Source organism: Nelumbo lutea, chromosome 6, assembly GCF_056320005.1.
Source record: "Nelumbo lutea isolate HS-2025 chromosome 6, American lotus-T2T, whole genome shotgun sequence".
NCBI classification, from domain to species: domain Eukaryota; kingdom Viridiplantae; phylum Streptophyta; class Magnoliopsida; order Proteales; family Nelumbonaceae; genus Nelumbo; species Nelumbo lutea.
Window position 1 is genome coordinate 37399705 of NC_142689.1, and position 26094 is coordinate 37425798.

At 39.1% G+C, this 26094-nt stretch overlaps 1 protein-coding gene across 1 annotated transcript; it reads left to right on the top strand.

The window, feature by feature from the left end:
- The first annotated feature begins 6710 nt into the window (after window positions 1-6710).
- LOC148848591 (pre-mRNA cleavage factor Im 25 kDa subunit 2) lies at window positions 6711-25701 on the top strand. Its single transcript, XM_088950408.1, has 7 exons — window positions 6711-7005; window positions 7985-8030; window positions 12920-13013; window positions 13105-13178; window positions 18019-18105; window positions 18181-18291; window positions 25064-25701. Exons 1-7 carry the CDS (start codon window positions 6887-6889, stop codon window positions 25133-25135), a joined length of 603 nt encoding a protein of 200 aa, XP_088806534.1. The 5' UTR covers window positions 6711-6886; the 3' UTR covers window positions 25136-25701.
- The last annotated feature ends 393 nt before the right edge of the window (window positions 25702-26094 follow it).

The window sequence follows — 26094 nt, forward strand, 5'->3', positions numbered from 1 at the left end:
ACATACACCACTAGCAAGATTTTCCCATCTTTTCAGTCATGGTTGAACACAGAATGGTCTACCTAACATTGTTTCATCCCAAAGTCTTTCACTACTTCACTGAACCTACCAAACCATGCGCGTGGAGATTATTTCAGCCCACAAATTTCCTTTTTGAGTCTACAAATCTTACTATCCTCCCCTGAGCAACAAACCCTAGCGGTTGCTCCATATACACTTCCTCAATGAGATCACCATGTAGGAAAGCATTTTTTATGTCAAGTTGCACAAGAGGCCAATCATACATAGCAGCTAATAAAATCAACACCCGAACTAAACCAATTTTAGCCACAAGAGAAAATGTCTCTATATAGTCCAAACCATACATCTAAGAATAGCCCTTGGCCATTAACCTGGCCTTCAATTACTCTACACTGCCATTTGGAAGATACTTCACTGTGTAGGCCCACTTACACCCAACAACATGCTTAATAAGAGGAAGAGTAGTGAGTTCCCATGTGTGATTGTGTTGTGGAGAAGAGAGTTCCTCTTCCATGGCTTGTCGCCACCCTAGGGAGGTAAGGGATTCTTGGATAGTCTTGGGAATGAAAATAGATGATAGTAATGATACAAAGTTGTGATGAAAAGCAGAAAGGTGAGCAGCTGAAACATAGTGTGAAATAGGATGAGAAGTATAAGTGCGTTTACCTTTCCGCAGGGCAATAGGAAGATCAATGTCCAAGGGAGAAGAAGCAAAAATCTATTGGCGAAGGTTGAATTGGAGGAGGGGCCGGTGCTCTTCTATGAGTATACACTTGTCTGATTGGTGGCCTCTCAGTAGTAATTGGCACAGGAGGTGAATCTGCAATTGAAATGGGAACCACGTGAAGGGGATCCACAATAGGGATGGGAAGAGGAACTACGGGGGAAGAAGAAGAAACCACAATATCCGAGAAAAAGGAACCGATTCAAAGAAGGTGACATCAGAACACACAAATGACTTATGAAAGTTAGGGTTATAGCACTTATACCCTTTTTGAGTCCTTGAGTAGCCAAGGAAGATACATTTAGTAGCTCGTGCATCTAACTTGTCTAAACCCAACCCTAAGTTTTGAACAAAACAAACACATCCAAAAACTCTTGGGGTGAGAGAAAACAGAGACAAGGTGGGAAACAACACCGAGAAGGAGGATTGACTTCCAAGGATGGACATGGGCATCTAATTGATGAGAAAACAGGATGTAAGGACAACATCACTCCAAAAATGCTTTGGGACATTCATATTAAGCATAAAATACCGAGCAATTTCAAGAAGATGTCGATTTTTCCATTTAGCTACATCGTTCTGTTGTGGGGTGTAAGCACAAGAAGTTTGATGAATTATCCCATGGTGCTCTAAGTATTGCTGAAATGGTATTGTGGTGTATTCTTTGGCATTATCGGAGCGAAGAATTTTAATATGAACACCAAATTGGGTACGTATTTCAGCATAAAATTTTTGAAAAATTGAGAACAAATCACTATGATCTTTCATAAGATAAATCCATGTCATTTTTGAAAAGTCATCAACAAAAATTACAAAATACTTATAGCCATTGTATGGCAACACTTTGATCGGACCCCAAACATCAGAATGAACTAAAGAAAAATGACTCAAGACACGACTATCAACTCTTGGACTAAAAGAGACTCTACGATGTTTCCCAAGCTGACATGACTCACAATCCAAAGATGAAAGATGACTCAAGGAAGAAACCAACAACTTCAAAGCCTTGAGAGAAGGATGACCAAGTCTGTAGTGCCATTAAAGAGGAGTAAGAGATGACTGAAAAGCTACTAGAGGGCCACCACCATCAAGGTAATACAATCCACCTGTCTCATGGTCGTCTTGAGATCCTAAAACACACAAGAAGAGGGATAAAAGGTTATGGAACAATTAAGTGACTTGGTTAATCAATTAACAGACATAAGGTTAAATGGGAACTTGGGGATATATAAAACAAATGATAAAGACAAGGGGGAGATATCAACATCACCAACACCATAGATGGGGGATGTAGAACCATTAGCAAGAGTAATTGTTTGAGATGTGGAGGACCGAGAAAGAGAAGAAAATATATTAGGAGTCCCAGACATATGGTTTGATGCTCCGAACTCAATAATCCAGTGTGAAGGCTTGGAAGCCAAGCAAACCATACCTGAATGGGCAAGGGTAACTGTGTTCTGCTGAGAAGATGTCTGAGGGAACTGCTCATATACTGCACGGGGTACACTCAGCATCTCCTTCCCAGAAACACCAATAGATGTAGAAGGGATCGGGTTAGTTTGTTGACTTTTAGTAGTTGTACCACTACCCTTAGTCACAGCATGGTTATCCCAAGTGTTGGGTGGACCATGTAAATCATAGCAGAAATTAACCATGTACCCCTCTAATCCATAGTATGTACACTTACTAGGGGCATTACTTCTTTATTTACCACAACCTCCCCCTAAGTCCCGACCTCCACTCCGGCCACCAACACGGTTAAACATGGGACCACCACGATTAATTGGAAGTCTACGACCACCACCACCACCACCACCACCTCTATTTCCATGCCCTCCCCCTCTAGTCACCACAAAACCAGATCTGTCTGAGGGAGAAGAATGCTTTATAGATTCAATAGATGTCCTCCTAAGACGGGCAAAAATTTCTTCAAGTGAGGGAAGAGCAGACCCCCCCCCCCCAATATTTGTGTTCGGACAAGCTCATATTCAGCCTTCAAACCCACCAAAAACCTTGTCACATCAAGTTGCTCACGTTGTTGTTGCTAAATCTGAACATCCTGTGTTAGAGGATGATACACGTTGAGCTCATTTCGGATATTCCTCAAACTTGCATAGTATTCCTCCAAGATTTGACTACCTTGCTTCAGATTAAAGTACTATTGGTACAACTGATACACCCTATTTGTATTGTCTTGCCTGGAATACTGCTTCTTAGCATGATCTCGGATTTCTTTAGTTGTATCTAGGAACATAAGGTCACGCTAATTTTTGGTTCCATGTTATTCCACAGCCATGTCATTATTTGTGCATCTTCCTATTGCCAGTCACTAAACCCTAGAGAATCAGAGGAGGGTTTCTCCTCTCTCACATGTTTTACATTTTGCCCACGGCACATAATTCTCACCATTCAACTGAATAGATGTCATTTGAACATTTAGGTAATATGGAGAAATCATAACGCCTGTTTTATTGTCATTCCCATCTCCAATCGATAACATCTTCACTAATTCACCTTACCTCACAAAAAAAATCACTTCTATATGTAGAGTATTCACCTTCTAATATTCAGTACAACCTCACGCACTTCCACAAAACTTATCTCACTTTCAGCACCGCCAACTTCTTCAAATACACATTACACATCAAATACAAAAGCTGAAATCACTTAGTCTGTATTGCACACTGCAGAACCACTCACACACCAAATACAAGAGCTGAAATCACTTAGACATTAAATCAAACACCTATACTGCACACTGCATAACTATTCACACACCAAATACAAGGGCTGAAGTCACTCAGCCATTAAACCAAACACTTACACTACACTTTGCAGAACCAACTTGTACTTAGCTGAACACTGTTCACCTGAACCTGCTCTCTTCATACCATCGAATAGAGAGCTTCCTACCAATCACCACAAATAACCACTGCACCACAAACCGGAGGCTTGAAGGCCTCCTACAGAGAAAAACAACCACTCCTTTTCAACTTTTCCCTTAACCTCCCAGTGGTTCTTGAGAAATTTGCAAAACCCTAGAGAGGAGGGCGATAAAAAAACTGGGTAAACCAGAATAAAAGAGCAAGATGAGCAGATCTGAACTTGTTACATGTGCTCTAATACCATGTGAAAACCTTATTTAGTCCTAGGTTACAGTAGAGAAGAAGAAGAAGAAGAAGAAGAAGAAGGGTTCGACCAGTAGAGGAAAATCAGCCCTCTCTCTAGTCGACCCACTTGTATTTATCTCCAATAACATAGTTACAAGAAAGACCATATTGTCCCTCATAAGTGATGGGACACATAACTTAAACTTAAATAAAACAGGCCTTTCACTCTCAAATAGAAAAACCCAAATGACCAAAATACCCCTGTTTTGTGTACTCTAAGTATTGACAACTTTCCCCTAGATGGGAAAGTTAATTTACCCACCTAGGATACCCAGGAAAATAAACTTTCACTGATCCCCACATAAATATGAAAATTGAACATGGGCTTCTTGGTCAATGGGAATCAAAATTCTATTGACCAACTTTCCCCCTCTCAAAATCCAAAAAAAGAACGCCCCTTAGATAAGAGAAGAAGAAACAAATAGGCCCCAAGTCTTCTTTCAAATGGTATTTTTCACATTTTTTCAAATACAAAAACCTCTCCTGAGAAGTTTCTGACAATCATAAGAATCTCTCTCCTATAGTTTCATTTTAGCAAATACCTCCCTTCCGTTAATAATCAAGACGGGAAACATTAAAGATATTTTTTTCAAAATACCTATTTTGCCCTTTTATAGATTTCATTTTTTTTCATATACCCTTTTACAAATTTAGGATGGTGGAGCATCTTCCAGAAATTTTCCAACTTTCCGATGTATGTGAAGCTCCTTGTCGGGTTACCCCACTAGGACTCCATGCATTTACTCCAGCGGCGTCGCATGACGGCAAACGAATCGCTGTTGCGACTCAGCGGCAAGAGAATAACTTTAGGCACATTTAGATCTTTGATTTAGAGCTAGAGTCATTCTGCAGGGTAACGGAGACTATAAACCCAAAATTTCACCACTACAGTCCTTTTTTCTCTCTAAAATTAGGTTTTCTTGGATACCACCGATTCTGAGGTGATCCGGCTTCAGGGGACTCAATCGTTCTACATTTCAAACCTATAACTTCTTCGGTGACGAAGTTGAGAATTCTCCAGCTTAATGGATCATTCTCTTCGTGTTCTCTCGATGGTGACTTGATCGCGTTCAACCATGACTCAATTGTTCTGCATCTCAAACCTATGACAATGCATTTTCATCGTGTTCACATGACAACAAGTTCATAGTATTTAGGTCTGGTAGATCTGTCCAATTGGTCGACGGACGGGAAACTAATAACATTTTCATCAACGACATGTGAATAGCTCCATCCCAACTGTTGTTGCATCTTAGCTGAAGAGCCTCCTACCCGTTCTAATATTCTTTCACCAATATTTCTAATTCCATAATTTTCTCGACTACTAGAGATTTAACCATCTCCCATTGGATTTTTTCAACTTTCTTTCCAAAGTTGTGGAGATCTACACCTTCCTTGACGATGCAAAGACACCTTTTCACAAAGCTCTTCTGCTGTGCTACTTTTACTACTTGGATATAGTCGAGGACAGTTGTCTCCACCTTGAGAGCAGCCTTTCGAATTTCTGAAATCTAGTTATGGACCCATTGGTCTTCTTCTTGATTTGTATCTACATCTTTTAAGAAGCATTGCATCCTCCTCATTTTAGTTTGAAGCCCTTCAACTTGGTCTTTCACTTTGAACAACAAAACTGCTTCTTGAATGAGTAAATCGCCCAGCTTAGTTACAACGCATGAAATTACAGAGTCGACCATCTGATATTCCATTTCCTTTTTCCGATCCCTTCTCATTGTCTCAGAACAAGACAATTAGGTCTAGTACAAATTAATTCTTTCTTTGTACTCGGCAATGTGAATGCTTAATCTTGTGAGCTCTCTCTTTCTCTCTCTCCTTCTTCAAAGTCGTTGGTATCAACAAAGATTGCCTTGCAAGTTCTCACCAGTTTGGGCGGTGTATTGGCAGAGTCGGTGTCCATGCTGGATCAATTTCAGCCATATGGTGATCTATACGTGGTGAGATTGGACGGAAGTGGGTTGAAGAGGCTAACGTGGAATGGGTATGAGGATGGAACCCCACCTTGGAATTCAACGATGGGGGAGATGGATGTGGGTCGACTGTCAGTGGAGACCATGGTGGGAGATAGGCTCATGGGTCAATTTGATGATCCGCTTTGGATTTCTTGTGATATGTGAGAGATCATAAATTCTATAAAGCTCAAGGCTTTGTTTATGGCATCATTCCAGAGAAGGGGAAGCCTGTGAGTTGAGCCTCCGACAATCTTCACACCTTGGCTTGCAGGACAAGATGACAGCGAAGGAGATTGCGACTTGGCTTGCCGTCATTAACCAGGAAGGCATTTTCCAAGAAGCTACACCGTGAGAGCTACCCTCCTATGTCATCAACAGCGGGGAGTGGATCTTTTGCCATTAGCAACAACAATGAATATGATGTTGAAGGGGTTGAGAATGATCTAAATATTGAAGTACAGGAGTGCAAGCCTCACAATGTGAATCTGTTTAATCTAGGGATGGGGTCAGCCAAGGATAGACTTATGGTTCCTCTACTATTGTGCATCGTGAGGAAGAAGACAAGCAATGTTCAAGGGATTATAGTATTGCTCAGACAAGGCTATTTTAATTGTAAAAGGGTAAAATAGGTATTTTAAAAAAATGACCATCTTTTTAACGTTTTCCGTTTGGTTATTGATAGAAGGGAGGTATTTGCTGATTTCTTCAAAAATAGAGGGAAGGTTTTTGCTAAAGTGAAACTATAGGGAGGTTTTTATGATTGTCAAAAATTTCAGGGGAGATTTTTTGTATTTTACCTTAAAAAATAATTCACGGACTCTTAACGGCGAGGAATAGATTGACAGTTTTTGAAAGAAAGTACTGGATTTATGCGTTTCGAAGTTCGAATGAGATTATCAAAGTACAGGGTCCTAATTTGAAAATTTCACCTTTGTTTCGAGGACGAAAAGAGCGATCGAACAGGGAGCAACGTACACGAGCGAGCAAGCGGACGAGCTACAGACATGGTTAATTCGCCGGTGGTGAACACGTACCCTCTGTCAAGCTACACCTTCGGAACGAAGGAGCCGAAGATGGAGAAAGACACTTCAGTCGCAGATCGTCTCGCTCGAATGAAAGTCAAGTAAGTATCTCTCCAACGCAGAATAGAACGAACAGTGGAATATTGAAAGCTCTAGGGTTCGAATACTATGATCAACTATGCTTTGCATTTTCTTCGATCTCACTTCTCTAATATCGAAACCCTAGATGCCGGTGCCTGCGTTAGTTTTTATGCCCCTGGTGTTTCTCTACTGCATTTCTCAAAATTTAAATCTTTCATTTTCAATGTTCTATCTGGTTTTACTTCTTCTAGTGTTTCTCTTCTGGGGACTTGGTGGTTTTAATATGAGTTTTGACCAGCGTTTTTGTTTCTGGTATTGCTTAAATTTCCATTTTGCGAGTACTTGGTTCAGTTCAAATTTCTATTTATTTTTATGGATGTTGGCTCTTTCTGTTAAGCATTTCATTATTTATAGTGACAGGAATTTCATATAGGGTTAGAAATGAGCATATAGGAGTATAGCAAGATGGTTTGTTGAATTGATTTCAGTTGAGGGCCCTGATTAGTTCCACATAATAGTGTAGCATATGCATATAAAGATCAGCATTCTTGTTTTATTATTATTATTGTTGTTGTTATTGTTAATGAATACATTTATAGATCAATTAAGGAAAAATGGGTTCATTCGAAGCCAAGGGGCCTCTAGTTCTTATCAAGTTATCATAAGTTTATTATTAATGGTGGATGTACTATGGGCCATCTACTTATTTATATTACCTGCTAATGAAACAGAGGACCGATTTGACTTTGTTGTATTGTTGGTATTGGTAGGGACCTAAAGATTTGTATTTGGGATAAAATATAGTCAATTACCTATGTAATAGAACACAGGTGATGCTTATGGAGGACTTGATTAATGAATGTTAAGAGTTAAAAGAAGATTCATTGAATTTGTGTTTGCATACGACTTAGTTTGGATTGGATGATAAATGTCTGTCCTCCTTTGTGATGTCATATCTTGAGCAGTCCATTGAGCAGTTTTATATGTTATAATTTGCAGCTATATGAAAGAAGGCATGAGGACAAGTGTTGAAGCAATTCTACTGGTTAGTATCAGTACCCAGATTCTGCATTTCTTTTTGGCCTATTGATATTGTTGGATACCCTATTTATTCCTTAATTTTAATTACTTATCTATTGGATTTATTCTTTCTCAGTCCAACTTCAAAACCCAGTCTTCCACCTATGGGATTCCTCTTGCACTTACTACCTAGATAGTGGACATACACTTTTGCCTAAATTGAATTTTGAATTTTGATTTATGGTCAACAACATCATTCAAAGTTCAAAAAAAAAAAAATTCTGCCAACATTGAACATAAATACATAGTACAGATGTTGATGATCAAAACACTGTATTAATAGTTTAAAGAATGACAGATTAGTGATCTCTTACGGTTTGTTGCAGTGTTGTACTGAATGCAACTCTACAAGCTATGTTTCAAGCCTTTCTGCTGCAAAAAGGACCTGCTTGTTATGGGCCCGAGAATAGGATCTCGTCACGGGTCGGTCCATGGGGAAAACCTCCTGTTTTCCCTTGTTCCTCCCTGCTCTTGATGAACCTATCTTGGTGCCCTAATGGTGATTTGTCCAAGAGATCACCTAACTCTCCTTGCTCTCTTTCTTGACTGAAATTTTCGATGGTTTTATTCAATATTCTCAGCTCCTTAAATAGGAGATTACAAGAGATAAGAGTCCTATTTTTAGAAAGACTCCCTACTAATCTATCATACTAAACTGATAATATAAGATAAGATAAGACTCCCTTAATCTATCCTACTGAACTGATAAGATATGATAAGACTCCCTATTAATCCATACTACTGAACTGATAAGATAAGAACACTAAATAGATAAGAATCCTACTAATCCCTGTTACTGAAAGCAGATAAAGTAAGAATATTGAATAGATAAGATAGGATGAGAACACTAAATTGCTGCTGCCGAGAACACTAAATTACTGTTGCTGCTACCAGCACCCACATCATTACTCCCCTCCTGGACTACGAGCTTGTCCTCAAGCTCGAATTCAGGATGGGTGTCTTAAAACACAGTTAAAGGAATCCTAGATAGGTGGAATGATTTTGCCCTCCTGGATCGTGTTCCAATGAAGAGGGTTCATCCTCAGACAGCTGTAGTGAGATACTAAGATTTGACCATGTGTAGCTGCATTCTTTTCCGTGGCCAACTGCAGCCTTAAGGTGCTTCTGAGATGTCTTGAACTATAGAGTACAAAGATTGTGAAGGCCCAGTTGGTGCCACTGAACCGCATCATCTGGATCCTCTTCTATTGCCTGCTTTAGTGTGTACAGAGTCCGCTCTTCCACTTCCGTCAAATCATTATGTCCAGTTCCAAACGTTGCTACAATTTCATGCGAGCCTTGTGAACCATGGCAAGTCCTGCCCATGCTATCCGAAGCTCAATTGTTGCAGAGTCCCCTTCTTTGAGTATTGAAGCCATTTCATTCGTAGACCTTTCTGCATCCTTGATACGATGAAGCGCAACAACATATTGATTTGACATGCAATTAGGCTCCAGTTTTGCTGCCTTCTCCAGGCACTTTCCAACACTTCTATGATCACCAGCCAAATAGTATGCATTAGCAAGATTCACCCAGATATGTGTAGCCCTAGGATCTGATCTGACTGCAGCTAACAAACACTTTTGCAACATTTGCAGCCGCAACATGAGGCATACAAGCTCCTTCACTAGCACTTGCCCCAACACCTGCAACAACTTGAAGATATGCAATCCCAAGATTTTGCAACACCTCGACGACACCGGATTCCTGCTTAATTGGGACATTCTAGGTGTTGCTTGCGCTAGGGCAATGACCTGCTGCTCGCTCGATGATTTTGCCACGTTTGGTCGGCGGCTAGTTGTGGTTGCAGCCCCTTCCGGGTTCCTTTCCTTGCTGGAAAAGTACAACTCCATCAAGTGCCTTAATTCTCGGACGTCGTCCTTGATCTCGCACACCTCCGTGTTGTTTTCCACGATCTTGAGCTCCAGATCCTGAACCCTAGTCTTCAACTGCTCAAGGTCACCCATGACGCCTTGCTCTGATACCAAATTGTTATGGGCCTGAGAATAGGATCTCATCACGGGTCGGTCCACGGGGAAAACCTCCTGTTTTCCCTTGTTCCTCCCTGCTCTTGATGAACCTTTATTGGCACCCTAATGGTGATTTGTCCAAGAGATCACCTAACTCTCCTTGCTCTTTTTCTTAACTGAAATTTTTGATGGTTTTATTCAATATTCTCAGCTCCTTAAATAGGAGATTACAAGAGATAAGAGTCCTACTTTTAGGAAGACTCCTTGCTAATTAGGAAGACTCCCTACTAATCTATCCTATTGAACTGATAAGATAAGATAAGATAAGACTCCCTTAATCTATCCTACTGAACTGATAAGATAAGATAAGACTCCCTACTAATCCATACTACTGAATTGATAAGATAAGAACACTGAATAGATAAGAATCCTACTAATCCCTGCTACTGAAAGCAGATAAGGTAAGAATACTGAATAGATAAGATAGGATGAGAACACTAAATTGCTGCTGCTGAGAACACTAAATTACTGCTGCTGCTGCACTAAATTACTGTTGTTGCTGCCGGTGCCCACATCACTGCTATACATTCAATCTCTATTGACCCCTGATCTAGATAACCCATTAACAATTGCATTCAAATATTTAGGAACCCAACTAAAAACAACAAAACAGAAATGCATAGAGGTAGCTGATTTCATTCAGCATGTGAAATAATCATTATGGGCATGTTCCAGAGTCTTCACTCCATCTAATTACATTGGAGAATTCCTTTGAACCAAGAGCAGTAAGGGCTTCTCTGTTATAGTGCCCCTAAGACTGAATGAAAGAACCATTTTTCCACCATGAAACCAGCTTCAGGGGGGGTGCTGGTGGTATAGGATCCAAGCATGTATTCCCTTCCCTATAAAATATTAATCCTACCAGTTCATTTTCTTTAGGAAGATCAACTAGTTCCCTTCAGTCTTGTATGGACATGGACACGCTGACATGGGAGTTGGAATCTGACATGTGCCCAAAAGTCTGACCTCATAAGATGAGAAAACATGGATTTGTGGATGCGTTTATAGGAAAGTATATGCTATTAAAATATATATATTTTTCTTACATTCTAACAGTAGCAGACTTACAAAAATGGGTCTAGAAATATCATTTAATACAAAAAAAGTATTATTCATCCTGTACATTAGCTATTTAATGTTTTTTCAATAATTGAATGATAATTTCATTAATCAAAGAGAATAAACTTTTGCAAGCATCTGTTGGAGAGGCGCAAGCTGCAACCTCTCCTAAACAGTAAAGGAATTCAAAAAGAACGATTACAAAGCTGCCCAATATAACACTTCCCTAGAGGACCCTTGTTTAACAAGAGAGTCAGCCAAAGCATTTGACGCCCTACCCACCCATTGGACTCTAATTGTCATACGTCTTGTTAACCATTTAGCTTTTTTATGAGATCCCTATAACTCCAAATGATTAAATCTGGGTTCAACAACCAGCCCACAATCACCTTAGTGTAAGTCGAGTTGTTGAACCCCCAACCCAAAGTTTTTGGGTTGGGTTGGGATTTGGCTGGGTTAGGGTTGACTCAAATTCTCTATTTCCCTCTGTCAAAATTCTTTATTTTTTCTACAATCAAGGGTTGAAGTCAATTTAATTTTAGCATTATTATATACAAAATAACACCATTGTCACGCTCTAGAAAAATTTTGCCTAATTTATATTTGTTGACCTACTTATAGACAATCATGCATATAGATAAATACATAGATACATATAAGCATAATATAGATACATGATACATGATACCTTTATAAATGCATCATGCATAATTGCATATATACATACAAGCATACATGCATATATAGTAGTTAAATAAATACATGTTTATATAATAATTATACATATAAATATGAAGCTAAGTCAGGTTCAGGTTGGGTCAGGTTGGCTAAAGCCTCAACCCTAGCCCAATCTGAAGTTAAGTTGGGTTCATACTTTTCAACCCTGAGCCTAACTCGAACTTCAACCCAGCCCGACTTTTCGGTTTGGGTTCGGGCTAACCCAACTGAAGTTGCAGCCCCATGTGCAAGAGTGTTGGCCTGGGTTTGATCATATACATATTGTGAATATGCTTTAGAGTGTGTATAACAGTGGTGGTCCAGGGTTGGGCTACCTGAGGCCTTGACAACCCAACTAGGATCTAGCTACCTGAGGCCTCAACCTATGCCCAATCTGAATTGAGGCCAAACCCAAGTCTTTGGGCCTAGGACCAGCACAGATATTAAAAATCCAGTTCCAGCCTGTGCAAAAGTTCATTTTGGGATGGGTTGGGCTGAGTTTGGGCTTGCCCAAGTTGCAGCCCTAAATCTAAGCAATGCCAGTTGTACAATGCCAATACATTTCAGAAATCCCAAACAAGATGGCCTCTATTGTGCATTTATCATCAAATGCAAAAGAAAAAAAATCCTTTAAGACAAAACCTACTGGGTTATGGTATTCTGTTTGGATAAACTTATCTTTTACTCAGCTTAGTGCCATTTAATAATGGCTGAAGCTGTTTAATTGAACAATTTATTTGTTTGTCTTTTGGTGCATAAAATAATTAAATGATGAAATATTCAAGGGTAGAGTAATCTACCTAACTTGAGCTTCAATCATTAACCTTATTAAAAATTTATTCACCAAAAGACAAAGCAAGATGCTTTTTGGTTCAGCCACTTCAGATGTTACCAAATGGTCCTTTAGTGTGCAAGTCTTGGATTCATTTCTTCCTAAGTTCCTCTTACATTCTTGCATGCCATTAACTCTGAGCTTCCAAGATTCCTTTCAGATGAACCAAGTTAATCGCCTTAATGTACCTGAGAAAATTTGCCTTTGAATTTACAGGTACAGGAGCATAACCATCCCCACATACTGCTTCTGCAAATTGGAAACACCTTCTGCAAACTTCCTGGTGGTCGTTTGAAGCCTGGAGAAAATGGTAAATATCCCCTTCCCCAAGTGACAGTACTTCATGTTCTTGAGTTTCCTTATTTTGTCTGATTAATTATTCTTTTGTCTGACCTTGGTAGAAATTGAGGGATTGAAGAGAAAATTGTCTAGTAAACTAGCTGCTAATTCAACTGCCCTTCAACCAGATTGGCAGGTTTGTTTCTTAATTTCTTATTGTAATTCTAGGTGTCAAAAGTGGCCATTATCTCTCATTTCTGTTATAATCAATGCTATTTCTCTTGGGTTTGTGGGCTGTTTTTTCTTTATTGTAGGTGGTTTCTTGTCACCTTTGTTGTATTCTCTTCTTTCTTAATAAAATCTTCCTTTTTTATTAATTACCAAAAACAAATTGCTCTTCTATGTCATGTGGCTATGCCTGTATTTATCTGTTTATAAACCAAACCAAGGTTCAAAGTATCGACACGTATTGGCACGTATTGGCTGATACGTATCGTTTTGGGACCCCTCTGATACGCCCCTATAGTGGGTGTATCGGGGGTCTGACTGGTTCAGGGGATGGAGGAGACCTAAACCGTCCCCCCTGAACCGGTTTCAGAAAAAAATAAAAAAACTAAAAAATATATTATTGATTCGCCCGATACGCCCATACTGGCGTATTGGGCGTATCGATATTTTGAACCTTGAACCAAACGATATTGAAAAAAAATTACATGTTGAAAACTTTCTACACTGCTTGTGGTTTCCATACCAATGAAGTTTCGATTATCTCTTCATGAAACACTTAATGTTACCAAAAAATCTGTCTTCTCAATACTACTATTGAGGTCTCTATTATCTATTAATTTCTGAGCAGTAATTCCTCTGTTAACTATAGTCATTGGATATTTTAGTGGCACTTCAACTGGTGCATTCTTTGTAGGGCCAATGGTGAAAGCTGCTATCACTTATTAATCTCCTGACCCTTTGTTTCAGCTATTTGGGTTTGGTGCTCTTCTTTGTTTGGTTGCAGATGGACTCCCCCTTCAACTGTACAAAGCTTGTTTGCTTCTTGCTCTGTTGGGGGGTCATTGAAGAGGGGTTGTTGTGGAGATGTGTAAGGGATGTGGTTTGCTGGACAATTTGGGAAGAAAGGAATAAGAGAATCTTTTTTGACAAGGAAAGAATCAAATAAGCCATTTTTGAAACTATTACTGGCAAGGTGATCCACTAGGTGAAATCTTGAGAATATTTGAGAGCATTTCTGCTTATGTTTTGGCTAGAAACTGGAAGGAAGTGGCCCATTCTGCTCCTCTCAACTTTGAGATGTCCACTATGGTACCGATCAGAAGCTGAGTTCATAAAACTGAATTTTGATGGGATAGTGAAGGTAACTTGGACCCATCTGGTGTTGAAAGAGTTTTTAGGGATGAGGGAGGGAACATAATTGCATTATTTTTAGGTCCTATTTGGAATGGGAGACTCGCATAGAGCTGAAGTTATGGTAGTTATGGAAGGGGTAAAAAGAGCAAAAGAATTGAATATCAGAAAGTTGATTGTTGAAGGCGACTCAAAGCTGGTTATTGGTTGGCTGCAAAAAGAGGAGAATGGTTTTTGGAATTTGCCGATGGGAAGAAGTTCAAGTGGCTATCCCAAGACATGGAGTTAAAGCTTCAATGAGTGAAGAGGATTGCTAATAAGGTGGGAACTAGTGTGTAGGAGCAAAGAAGAAGGTAGGTTGGGATTGGGTAACCAGTGTTTCTTGATGAGAACAATTACTAAAATAAAAGAAGAAAATAAAGAAGAAAAGTAAGGGGCGGAGCCCCTGTTCTAGACCCAGAAAATCTGGTGAAAAAACATTAGAATAAAAGAAAAAATGTGAATAAGAAAAGAAGGGGCTGCACCACTGTTTCAGACACCAATGATGAAAACAAAAAAAAGCTGAAAAATGCAAGAAGTTAAGAACAAAAGAAGGGGGCGGAGCCCCTGTTCTAGACCCAGAAAAGCTGGTGAAAAAGAAACTAAAATAAAAGAAGAATATGGTGAATAAAAGAAACACCAATAATGAGGGAAAAAAGCTGAAAACATGCAAGAAATTTAAGAACAAAAGAAGGGGGCGGAGCCCCTGTTTTAGTCCAATAATATGATTCAAACCAGGAAAGGAGAATGGTTTTAGTCCAACAGAAAGGAAGAGGAGAAAAATGAGGCGTAACCATTGTTTTAAAACCGTGGAAAAAAGAGAACAAAACAAAGGAGGAAACTGATTAACTCACCTTGACTTAGGACTGTGTTGGAACGATGGAGGGCTGTTCTCTCCGCTTCCTCTGTTCGATTCTTTTGTCAAAGTGAAACCCTTGAGATTATTTTGTTTTTACTTGCAACAAAAACATGATAACATGCAACATGCCCTATCATAAAAACTAAAACCAACCAATAAAATATTATATATTATATATTTATTTTTATTTAATAAATATTGCATACTATATATGTGTTTCAGTCCCCTAAGCATGTGCTTAATACATTTTTTCTTGGCGTTTGGGGGAGGTGCTCTTTGAAAAGCGCCCAGTCGCCTAGGCATCGCCTTGACAACTATGTGGGCAACCTGGATCTAAAGAATGCAGCTCTGTTGGGAAACCTGGATCCAAAGAACTAGTCTTTGGAGATGGCCTTTAGAGAGAGATAGACTATGGCATGAGGTGATAGCAAGTATTCATGCCACTCTGGAAAACGGTTGGAATGTGGGTCTATCATGTTGGGCTACATTATCCACACCTTAGAAAGAAATTCATTGTGTCCGTCCTTTGTTTCTTAACTTTGTCAGGTATGATGCTTGTTCTGGTAATTCTGTTTTATTTTGGGAAGACATCTGGGTGGGTAATTCAGCTCTTAAGGACCTTTTACCCTCTCTTTACTCCATCTCCTTGTTTAAAAGAAGGTTGTGTCTCAGTTCCTCCCCTCTCCTGTCCTCCCTCTATCTCTAATCTAGAATTTTGGGTCTCACCATGCAGCTTGCATAGCTCTACTTTAATCTCGCGTACGTTTTCTAACTCTATTTGGGTGTGGTTTTCCTCTTTGTTTGGCTGTAGATGGACTTCCCTGATGGTTTGGAAGGTCTTTTTAGTTCTCACACTTTCAGGTGCTCTAAAAGAAGAGGTAGGATTATGGGAAGATGCACTAGAGCAGCAGTGGTGTGGACAATTTGGGAAGAAAGAAACCTAAGAATTTTTGATGACAAGGAAAGAAGCAAAGAAGCTATGATTGACATAATAACTTTAAGGGTGGCACATTGGATGAAAACCTTAAAGTTGTTTGCTGACTTTAAGGTAGAAATTGAACTTTGAGGTTTGGTCTACTCTAGATGCTGAGTGGAAGAAATTGAACTTTGATTGCAGTTGTTTGGGCAATCTTGGCCCCTCGGGTATTGGTGGGGTAACAAGGGAAGAGGATGGAAATATTTTAGCCATGTACTTAGGTCCTGTTTAGCATGATAATGCGGTGAGATCAGAATTGATGGCAGCAGTGTATGGAGTAGAAAAAGCTAAAGAATTGGGGATTGACAGGCTGATTATTGAAGGGGATTCAAAAATTGTTGTGAGTTGGCTGAAAAAGGGGAAAGGGGTAATATGGAAGCTAAGGAATGAGTTCAGGCGATTCAAGCGGATATCTAAAGACATGTTTATCCAAATAAGGTGGATTAGGAGATCTACAAACAGCTAGGCTGATGGTTTAGCTAAAGAAGGAATTTAGAGACAATCTATGTTCTGGGCTGTTTTGTAAATAGTGGGATAGTTTCTTTTGAGCTTCTTGCTTTTGTGCACAACTTCTTGCTGTAATTGCCTTTTAGTATAATGAATTGAATTTTGTGGTGCTGATAAAAAAAGCTGGAAGAGAGAGAAATGCAAGAATTTTTCAAGAAAATGAAAGAAGCTTCCTAAATGTCAAGGACTGCATTTTGACAAGAACAATACTTTGGTTGAGAACTATGGACTCCTTCCAACCCTTTTCCTTTGATGACCTTTGGAGGAACTAGTCAGCTGTAGCAGCTTTCTCTTCCAGGAAAGGTAGGATATTTGCAGATTGGGTTCCTCCTCCTGAAGGATGTGTAAAGATGAATTTTAATGGAAGTTTTCAGGGTAGCCCTGGACCTTCTGGAATAGGAGGGGTCTTGAGAGATAAGGACTGTAACATCTTAGCCCTATTGTCTGGCCTAGTGGGTTTGGGAGACTTTAATAGGGTGGAACTGTTAGCAGCCTTACAAGGTATTCTAATTGCACATCAACTTGGGGTGGAAAACCTAATACTTGAAGGAGATTCTAAAGTTGTTGTGGGGTGGCTGGCAGATTCAGACTCGGTGGTTTGGTGCTACAGATACCTGCTAAAGAAAACTAAGCGGCTAACTAGAAACTTGAATATCATCAGCCTACACTGGGTGGGAAGGTCGGCAAATGTGTTGGCTGATTGTCTTGCCATACAAGGGGCAACAGGGAAATCTTATACTGGGCTGTTTTGTAATCTTTTCACTACTGTTTTTTCTGTAATTTTCTTTTAAGGAGAGGTTGCACCTTGTGCCTCTCCTTGGGATGCTTGTACTATCTATCATTTCCTGATTAATAAAATCACAATTCAATTCAATTATAAAAAAATAGGAGTGCTAATTCTTTTGCTGATGTGCTTGCAAAACAAGGGGTGGGAAGGGACAATTTATTATGGGCTGTGTTGTAATCTGATTTTATTTTTATTTATGGAGAGAGTTAAGAGAGCTTACCCCTTCTCCCTCCATATTGTACTTGTTCTTCATCTGCATTACTAAAATTGTTGCTGTTATTGATAAAAAAATGGAAATGGAAAATTGTCTCGTTGTATGTTGCCTCATGTTATCACCTGGGGTTACCCATAGTTGCCCATGGATTCATTCATTTATTGTACTGTTGTTTCTAGTTGTGCCATTCATTTGTCTGAACATACTCATTTTTTCAGTGCTTGTTTTATTGATGCCTTGCTATTGTTGTCCACCATGTGGTTTGATGAAAGTCACTGATTGGATCTTGTTGCAGATTGGAGAGTGTGTAGCTATCTGGTGGAGGCCAAACTTTGAAACTATTATGTACCCATACTGCCCTCCTCATATCACAAAACCTAAGGTAAATTCTTTGCCCAACATTTCTGACATCGGAAGCTTTGTGGACTTTGCTGAGCCAAATGATTTCTTGTTCCAGGAATGTAAGAAGCTATTCCTTGTTCACTTGTCTGAGAGAGAGTACTTTGCAGTGCCAAAAAACCTAAAACTGCTTGCAGTCCCATTATTTGAGCTCTATGATAATGTTCAGGTATGATGATAGTACTGTGTTACTTTATCCTGTGCAACCTAATCATGGACACGAGGGCATGCATATCAGGGATATCTGAGAATAGATGTTGCTTTAGGAGATGATACCATTATTGCCTTATTTGCTGTATTCCCCAGAGAACCACAAATTTGTTAGCATAAATTGACTCATGATTCATGGTATACAATTTGCCAAAGTTAAGGCAATCCAATGAATTATAAATGTTTATGTTCCTATAAAGAAATAATGTAAGGACCCCATGACAATGGATATTGCACTAAACAGAGCAGAATGGCAGAACAGGATTCATGTATCTGACCCCATATAGTTGGGAATTGGGAGAAGTCTTAGTTGAATTAAGAGTTCATACTTTGCATATTAAACAGAATGTTGGTTTTCACTTTTAGCAAAAATGATAAAAAAAGTATGATCCTTCACTTGATTTTAGAATATTGTAATTTAGGGAATCCACAACCTTATGCTATTATCTAAGTAGTCCTAATGTTTTTTTTTTTTTTGGATAAGTAAAAAGGAAAAGTATATTAAGGGAAAGAAAAAACTGAATACAACCTATTGGTATTAAGGTAACACCCCACAAACTCAACAAAAGATCCTATCACCCACTCTAGAACAATTTACAGGGAGAGAAAGAAAAACTAAAAACCACTGTTGCACCACGATAGCAGCACCTTGAAACTCTTGTCAAACCCAATTCAATCTTCCATCTCACCAAACAGAACAAAAACAATTACAATTTCAAATCTCTATCTCACAGTTTTTTAACCCCACCATCTCCAAAATCTTTCTCCCGATCTTCTCCTAGAAGTTGAGAATTTGAAGTGAAAGACCTTGGTGACCTGCGATATTTCTTGAGAATTGAAGTGGCCCGCTCTAAACATGGTATCTTCATTTCATAGAAGCAATATGCCCTTGATTTCCTTGAGGACACTGGGAAACTAGGAGTTAAACCAGTAGACACACCTATTGAATTGAATCATAAGATAAGTGCCGAAGGGGGTGAGCCTTTTGAAGACAAAGCCATGTACCAACAGTTAGTAGGAAAGCTCTTTTGTCTATGTCTTACTCGTCTTGATATCTCCTATGCTGTTAGTGTTGTTGTTGGAGGTAACTTAGTGTCATGGATTAGCAAGAAACAAAATGTTGTTGCTCGTTCAAGTGTTGAGACAGAATACATGTCTTTGGCTCATGATGTGGCTGAAGTGTTATGGCTGAGATATCTTCTTGAGGAATTAGGGATTGAGTATGAGAAGCCATTGAGGTTGAATTGTGATAATCAAACTGCCATTAATGTTGCTCACAACCCCATCTAGCATGACAGAACTAAACATATTGAGGTTCATTGCCACTTCATTCGAGAGAAAGTTGCATCTCAAGATGTTTGCTTGCCCTATGTTGCCTCTAATATGCAGCTTGCTGATCTCTTCACCCAAGCAGTCACCAAAGTCAAATTGAAATCAGATTTGTGCAAGTTGGGAATGATCAACATCTATTCCCAACTTGAGAGGGGAGTGTAGTAATACAGTGACCTGATATATTTACTTGTGGTCCCATAAGTTCAGTTATTTTGTTGCTTATTTTTAGCTTTATGTTTGCTTTCTTGTACTGTTATGGGTAGCAGGGCATTTTTGTCCTTTTACCTAATGTTATGTTAAACACATATAAATAATACAACTTAGGGTGGCAGTAATAGAACATTTTTGCCCCATTCCTCTCCTATTCTTCTTCTCTTTTCTTCTCTTTTCTTCTCCTTTCTTCTCTTTCGATTTCTGGGTTATTTTTCAACCTAAAAGTTCTGCTAACAGCAATAACTTCAAGTTAAAGCAAATGACTAGGGTTCAAGTCTCATAATTTACATTCTCTTTAAAATAAGTGCATAATAAAGTAATATGTACAATAAAAAGTTATTAATTAACATGAGTAAGGAGGTGGATTAGTGGTAATTAAGTAATATATAAAAACAAGAGGTCATGGGTCCAAGTCTTGTTTAATCACATTTTAAAATTTTGTTGAAGGATCTAGGCGGTTTCATGAAATCGGGACCAGTTAACCAGTTTTTAGCAAAAACAGTTATTAGGGTATGACCGAACCGACCAAGGTCCTAGGTCATGGTTTAACCGGTCTGGTCCAGTTTCCTAAACATTGGATTTTACCTCCTCAACATTCTATGATAGTCCTCTCATTTGCTGTTTGACAATATAGTCCTTCCTCTTCTTTCATTTCAAATCATCACCGTCTTCAATTGTGATAATCTTCTTCCCCGCTTCACATCTTGCCATCAGCCACACCCAATCTTGCGATGAGCTCTCGGAAACCAAATTTTTCTTTCTTCTTAAAATTGAACCCAAGCTAAAATTTTCAAATATACCCTTCATTACCTGCAACCTTTTGTGCTGCTTGTTCTTCTTAAAATCCTTATCTAGTTTTTTCAAATGACGGTCCCCACCACTAATTTCTCTTGGCCGACCACCCCTTGCCTCCTTGTCTTCTCTTCCACGTGGACCACATCCACCCTTCCACTTGGATTTGAGTTGGCCACATGACCAACACTTGAATCCTCCATAGCCAACTCATTCTTTTCTTCCTCTTCTACCTTAGCCTGCCTCTTTAATTTCCTCTCTTCTCCTGCCTCCTCCTTTCCTTTGTCGCCTGAGGCTTCTGGTCCGAACCCACCCCCTCCCTTTTCCTCCTTCCCTCCTCTATGTTCTTCTAATTTTCCACCGACATCTCCTTCCTTTTCCCAAAAAGCACCTTTCTATTATCAACCGTAATCTTTCTCCTGCAAATGTTAGAAACATACTATGAAGGATAGAGGATTTATTCTTAACCTCAATTAATATTCTTTCCATGCCCAGCTTATCCTAGGATCAATTTCTATCGTCTATTCAATCCTTCCTCTTCCTCTCAAACACTTTGAAAGCTCTCCTAGAAAAGCTCTTACCTCCCAAGAAAAATAAGTCCAAAGACTTCCCAATTTCCATCACTTTATCGACTAATTTCTTCAAATCCAAGCTTCCCTCCTTCCCCTTTGACAATGCCTCAACAGAAACCTCTTTAACTTCGTTTCCATTCCTACTGTTCTTCTCCTCTAACACATCATCCTTTTTTGACTCCACCCCACGAGGATCTGCTGGAAGATTCTTCTTCCCAGCTCCTTGTAACAATCAATTTTCCACACTAGGATTTAGGGTCCACAATAGTTGATACTAAGAGGTTTGTATTTAACTTCTATTATAAATCCTTTTATATTTGTTAGTTGGCCCTGCTCAAACCAGGCCATCTTTCAGCCTTGAAAAGACCTTGGTGACATGCACAACATTAAACTTGCATGAAACTCTGGACTTCTTTGGAACCTCCGAAGCGTCAACACTCTCAGCCAAAACATTCTCCTTCCCCTTACAACCCAAATGAATTCCCAACCTTTCAATGACCATTTCAGAGACCAAATAGTCGGAGTTGCCCCTAACAAAACATCTTGATTCAAGTTTTTGATTATGTTCACCTTCTTACCCTCACCTCCTATGCCTCCTCCGTTCTTCCTGTCCTTGAGCTCACTGTTCACGGTTCACCACCTCTTCCACTGCCTCCACCCTAAGTGCACTCACATCCCCATCTCCCATCTCCATCCCTCTGTTACTCCTTTCAAATCAACGACTAAGCCCCTATTCTCCAGGATCAATGTGGTAGAAGAAATAGAACATGACCCTTGTGAACCTTCGGTTGACACAAGAGAAAGAGCATTGGGCCTCACCTCGACCAGGTTACCATGAAGAAGTTCTGCTGATCATAAATTAGCCACCTGATTCTCATGACAACCAACATTTATGGAATCTCCATAACCTGCGGCCTCCAAAAAACCAAAGGTCGAGCCTGCCTTTTGAAGAGAAGATTGCATAGATCTAGAAACCGCCCAACACCTACTCTTTTTTTCTTCTTCATCGAACTCCAATCACACCTGTAACTTTATAGAGGGCCCCCCATGTTTCGTAAAGGTAATTAATTGTTTCACATCTAAACCCGTCTTTAAAACATCAAGGTTTCCTTGCAGTTGCTGGGAAACCTCCCAAAGGAGAAACCCCTTTCTTCCTTAAAAATTTGGCCCCACTTAGCACTTATTAACTGCTCCCATACCGTTCTCGAAAAAGCCCCATTGGCCTCTTCAAAAATATCCCCCTCATTAAGTTCTCCCGCTATGTGTCCATTATTAACTAATGTCCTCTCATCCCTTTCCCATGAAATTCCTTTTTCCCCTCCCAACCTCTCCTGATCCACATCTCTATCCTCCGCATGACTATCCAACTCCCTGACTCTTTGACTTCCATCCTCTTCCTCCTTTAGCCATCTGATCTCCTGCCCTATCAGCTCCCCTCCTTCCTCTACAAGACATTCAAATTCTTGAGTTCACACTGATACCTCCTCTAACCAGTGAAATGGGATACAACCCTCAATCACCAGCTTCTGATCATACCACTTCCCTGCAAAGTTTAATGCCTCAATGGAACCAAATGAATATCCTCAACTTTGATCAGAATTTTTTGCTGCTACCAGATTCTTCATCTTGTATGTTCGAGCATCAATTTTTCTGAAGCAACTGCAGGCATTTCCCATAGCACAAAATGTTTGCAGATTCCAGGCATGAAGAGGAATCCTGAAAACGTACAAAAATTCCTAATCCCCACTTCTCGGATTGCCCCCACCAGTGGGTTCCATCTTCCCAGCCTAAGATCCGACGACCCATCTTAGAAAAAAGAAAAAAAAGCCTACATTTAGCTTCCTCACCTGAACGTCTTTCAAATTCCACTCCGATCTGACCCATCTTAGAACCTCCACTTTGTTAGGTTCAGAGTTGACAAAACGACTAACCAGACATTTCTCTAATCATTTCACACTCTCAAGAGCACCTTCGATCGATTCCACGAACATTTCTCTAACCATCTCTAGCTTGATATCTTGCAATGTCAATCATTTTGAGATTGCCAAACAGTTATCTCTTGGCTAAAGAATCGAGAAGAAATACCTTGGAGGATGAGGCCTTTAGTAAGGCAGGCACTCTCCCTAAGGGATCCCGGGATCCCTTGAACACCTCATTCAACTGGATACCTAGAAGTGCCAATATGATGGCTGACCCATTGGCTGGAGCTTTAGTATCAAAGGATCATCTAGAGTGGGGTTGTCCAGGACCAGTCTGTAATCTGTAACTTGTTAATCTTTTAAAAGTGCAAGTTGCTAAAAAGCTCCAGGGGCACTTTGTGCCTGAGGCACAAGGTGCAAGTCAAGGTGTGTTGTTTTCTGAAGCAAGGTGTATTTTTTTTCTTTAATTCACAAAATGCAAAAAAATGTAAAACATTCAAATAAATCAAGAAGTATTAACTATTAAAATGTATTAATTAATAAAAATGCAAACTTTAATTTTAAACTGGATGTTTTAAAAATTCTATTAGGCTATTAGCTCAAATTAAAATACATAAACATAGCATATAAAACATATTTAAAGTGAAAATAAAAACAAAATCAAATATAGCATATAAAAAATATTCAAGTGTGTCAAACTTTCAAATCTTTATCTCCTTCCAATTGCATTATTTCAAATAACCAATGTGATGTTAAACATCTTTAATTCCTAATTCTACATTTCTACAAGCTGCTTTTGTACCAAGCCCCTTGAGGCAAGTCCAAACAAGTCCATGTTAGTGTCTTAAATTCTTAATCCTTCAAAAATGGTTTTATAATTTTAATTATCTTTTAAAAAATATCTTTTATTAGGAAGAATGGATGAACAACCTTAAAAAAAGGGGATTTTCAGAAAATGGCAAAAAGCACACATTTTAACAAAGGTGCAAAAAAAGTGCAAATTTTAACAGAAGTGCATGCCTAAGGTGCAAGATGCACCAGACACATGCCTAGGAGCACTAGGCATGCAGCTTTTCAAAGGAGATGCACCTGGGCCTAGGCAAGGTGCAGACCTTGAAATGCACCTCACCTTTGAGTTCAATTTGTACAATGAATCTGTAAAACTGTTTCTTTCATAGAAAGGACAATGGTGCATTGAGTATTATGGAGGATATATAACCTCGTGTTTCGGGAAAATACAAGTATCTACTTTGACTAGAGTGTGCTTTAAAATTATTTGGTTTAAACATTTTATGTAGATATCTTATCTGAAGGATATTTTAGTGGGCATTCGGTATTGTGACAATATGGCCAATTGGCCATTGTGTTTATACTTTATTTATGCATTGGAAATTGGGAAAAAATGGGCTTGGCACAAATTACTATTCAACATTTGGAGGAAATGCCTCCCCTATGCAGGAAATGTCTAAATGATGTTTCCTCTAAAAATGAGTTTCACACAACCCGAGATAAGAAGCAATACAAACGTTTATACCTGATCAGCCCAAACAAAACAGGATTATGGTTTGGTAAGGTCTAATCATCTATGTGTCTCTGACATGGTGGGGAAACAGCCACATAATGCAATGATATCAAACGCCTTAGTTATGATTATCACAATCCATGCCCCATGGTGGTATATTTGGCTCTCGAACTTAACCCTGTTTTCTTGCCTGTAATGATTAGTTGCTATATTTCTTTATTGGAAAATATTATCCTAGTTTTCAATATATATCCCGCTTGAAATACTTATGCTATTCTTCTTGCCTGTAATGATTAGTTGTTATTCTTCTTTCTTGGAAAAATATTATCCTAATTTTCAATATATATATCTGGCATGAAATACTTGTATTCTTTATTGCAGAGATATGGGCCAGTTATCTCTACCATCCCACAGCAGTTGTCCAGATTCCAGTTTAATATGATCAATGCATGAAATGGAAAGAATTGCGGAGCTCACGCTATGATGTGCGTTAACTTACCTATTAAATTATGGGTCGGGATTTCAAGTTTTGGATCTGCATATGGAACTGGGGCTAATTCATCGTAATTGTGATCTGTTTAGGCGGTGTTTATTAGTCAATTTATAGACTTATTCATATATACTAGTTGATCTTGTTCTTCAGTCTTGTTATTTGGGGGGTAGAGTTCATTTGGGAACCGGGAAACTCCTCTCTGATGCATGCTTGCCAGTGTTAAAACTGTGGAATCATGTGATAGAAGAAGAGTGATAGTTAAACGATCAGGTTATGGTCTACAGTTATTGATATAGCCTGGCCAAAAGATTTCTTCCAGTTCCAGCACAACCCAGGCTTGCCAATGTTTTCGCCATTCGTTTGGGAATCCTGAGACCAGTAAGAGTAAGCTCTTTTGTATGGCTGGGAAAAATGTTCCTTTAACGTTGTCTTATTTTAGGTTTTGCACTTGCTCTCACTGTATTTTTGTAATTTGTAATTGTGTTTATTTTGACTGTATTATTAGTCCCTCGCCATTATTTTGTTATCTCCTGCAACACTACTATAACTCCTTTCTATTGCTTGAACGCTATTTGATCCTACTAATGTTGACCGCTCCTGCTGGATCTTCACTCCAGAATTATAGAAATCTACAGGTGTAGGTGTAGTGATTTGTTAATTGGTATTGATATCTATAAGTTGGTATCAGGTGTCAGTATGTAATTGCTATCGAACTAGGTTTCCTGCCTCGTCAGAACTCTGCAGTTGGCCAGTTAGGCTTAGTAAGGTTTTTAAAAGCGAACCGGAAACAGAACCGGTTAGGGGACCGGTTTCTGGTTAAGCGGTTCAACCGTTTGGGTTGAATGGTTTGACCTGTGATGTTATAAATAAATTAAAAATAAAAAATAACATAAAATTAAATAAAAACAGAAAAAATACC

Excerpts from the sequence above, each read along its gene's own strand:
- LOC148848591 (XM_088950408.1), top strand. The coding sequence starts at position 6,887 with ATGGTTAATTCGCCGGTGGTGAACACGTACCCTCTGTCAAGCTACACC. Across the intron at positions 7,006-7,984 it reads CTCGCTCGAATGAAAGTCAA|CTATATGAAAGAAGGCATGA; the intron begins GTAAGTATCTCT and ends TATAATTTGCAG. Across the intron at positions 8,031-12,919 it reads GTGTTGAAGCAATTCTACTG|GTACAGGAGCATAACCATCC; the intron begins GTTAGTATCAGT and ends TTGAATTTACAG.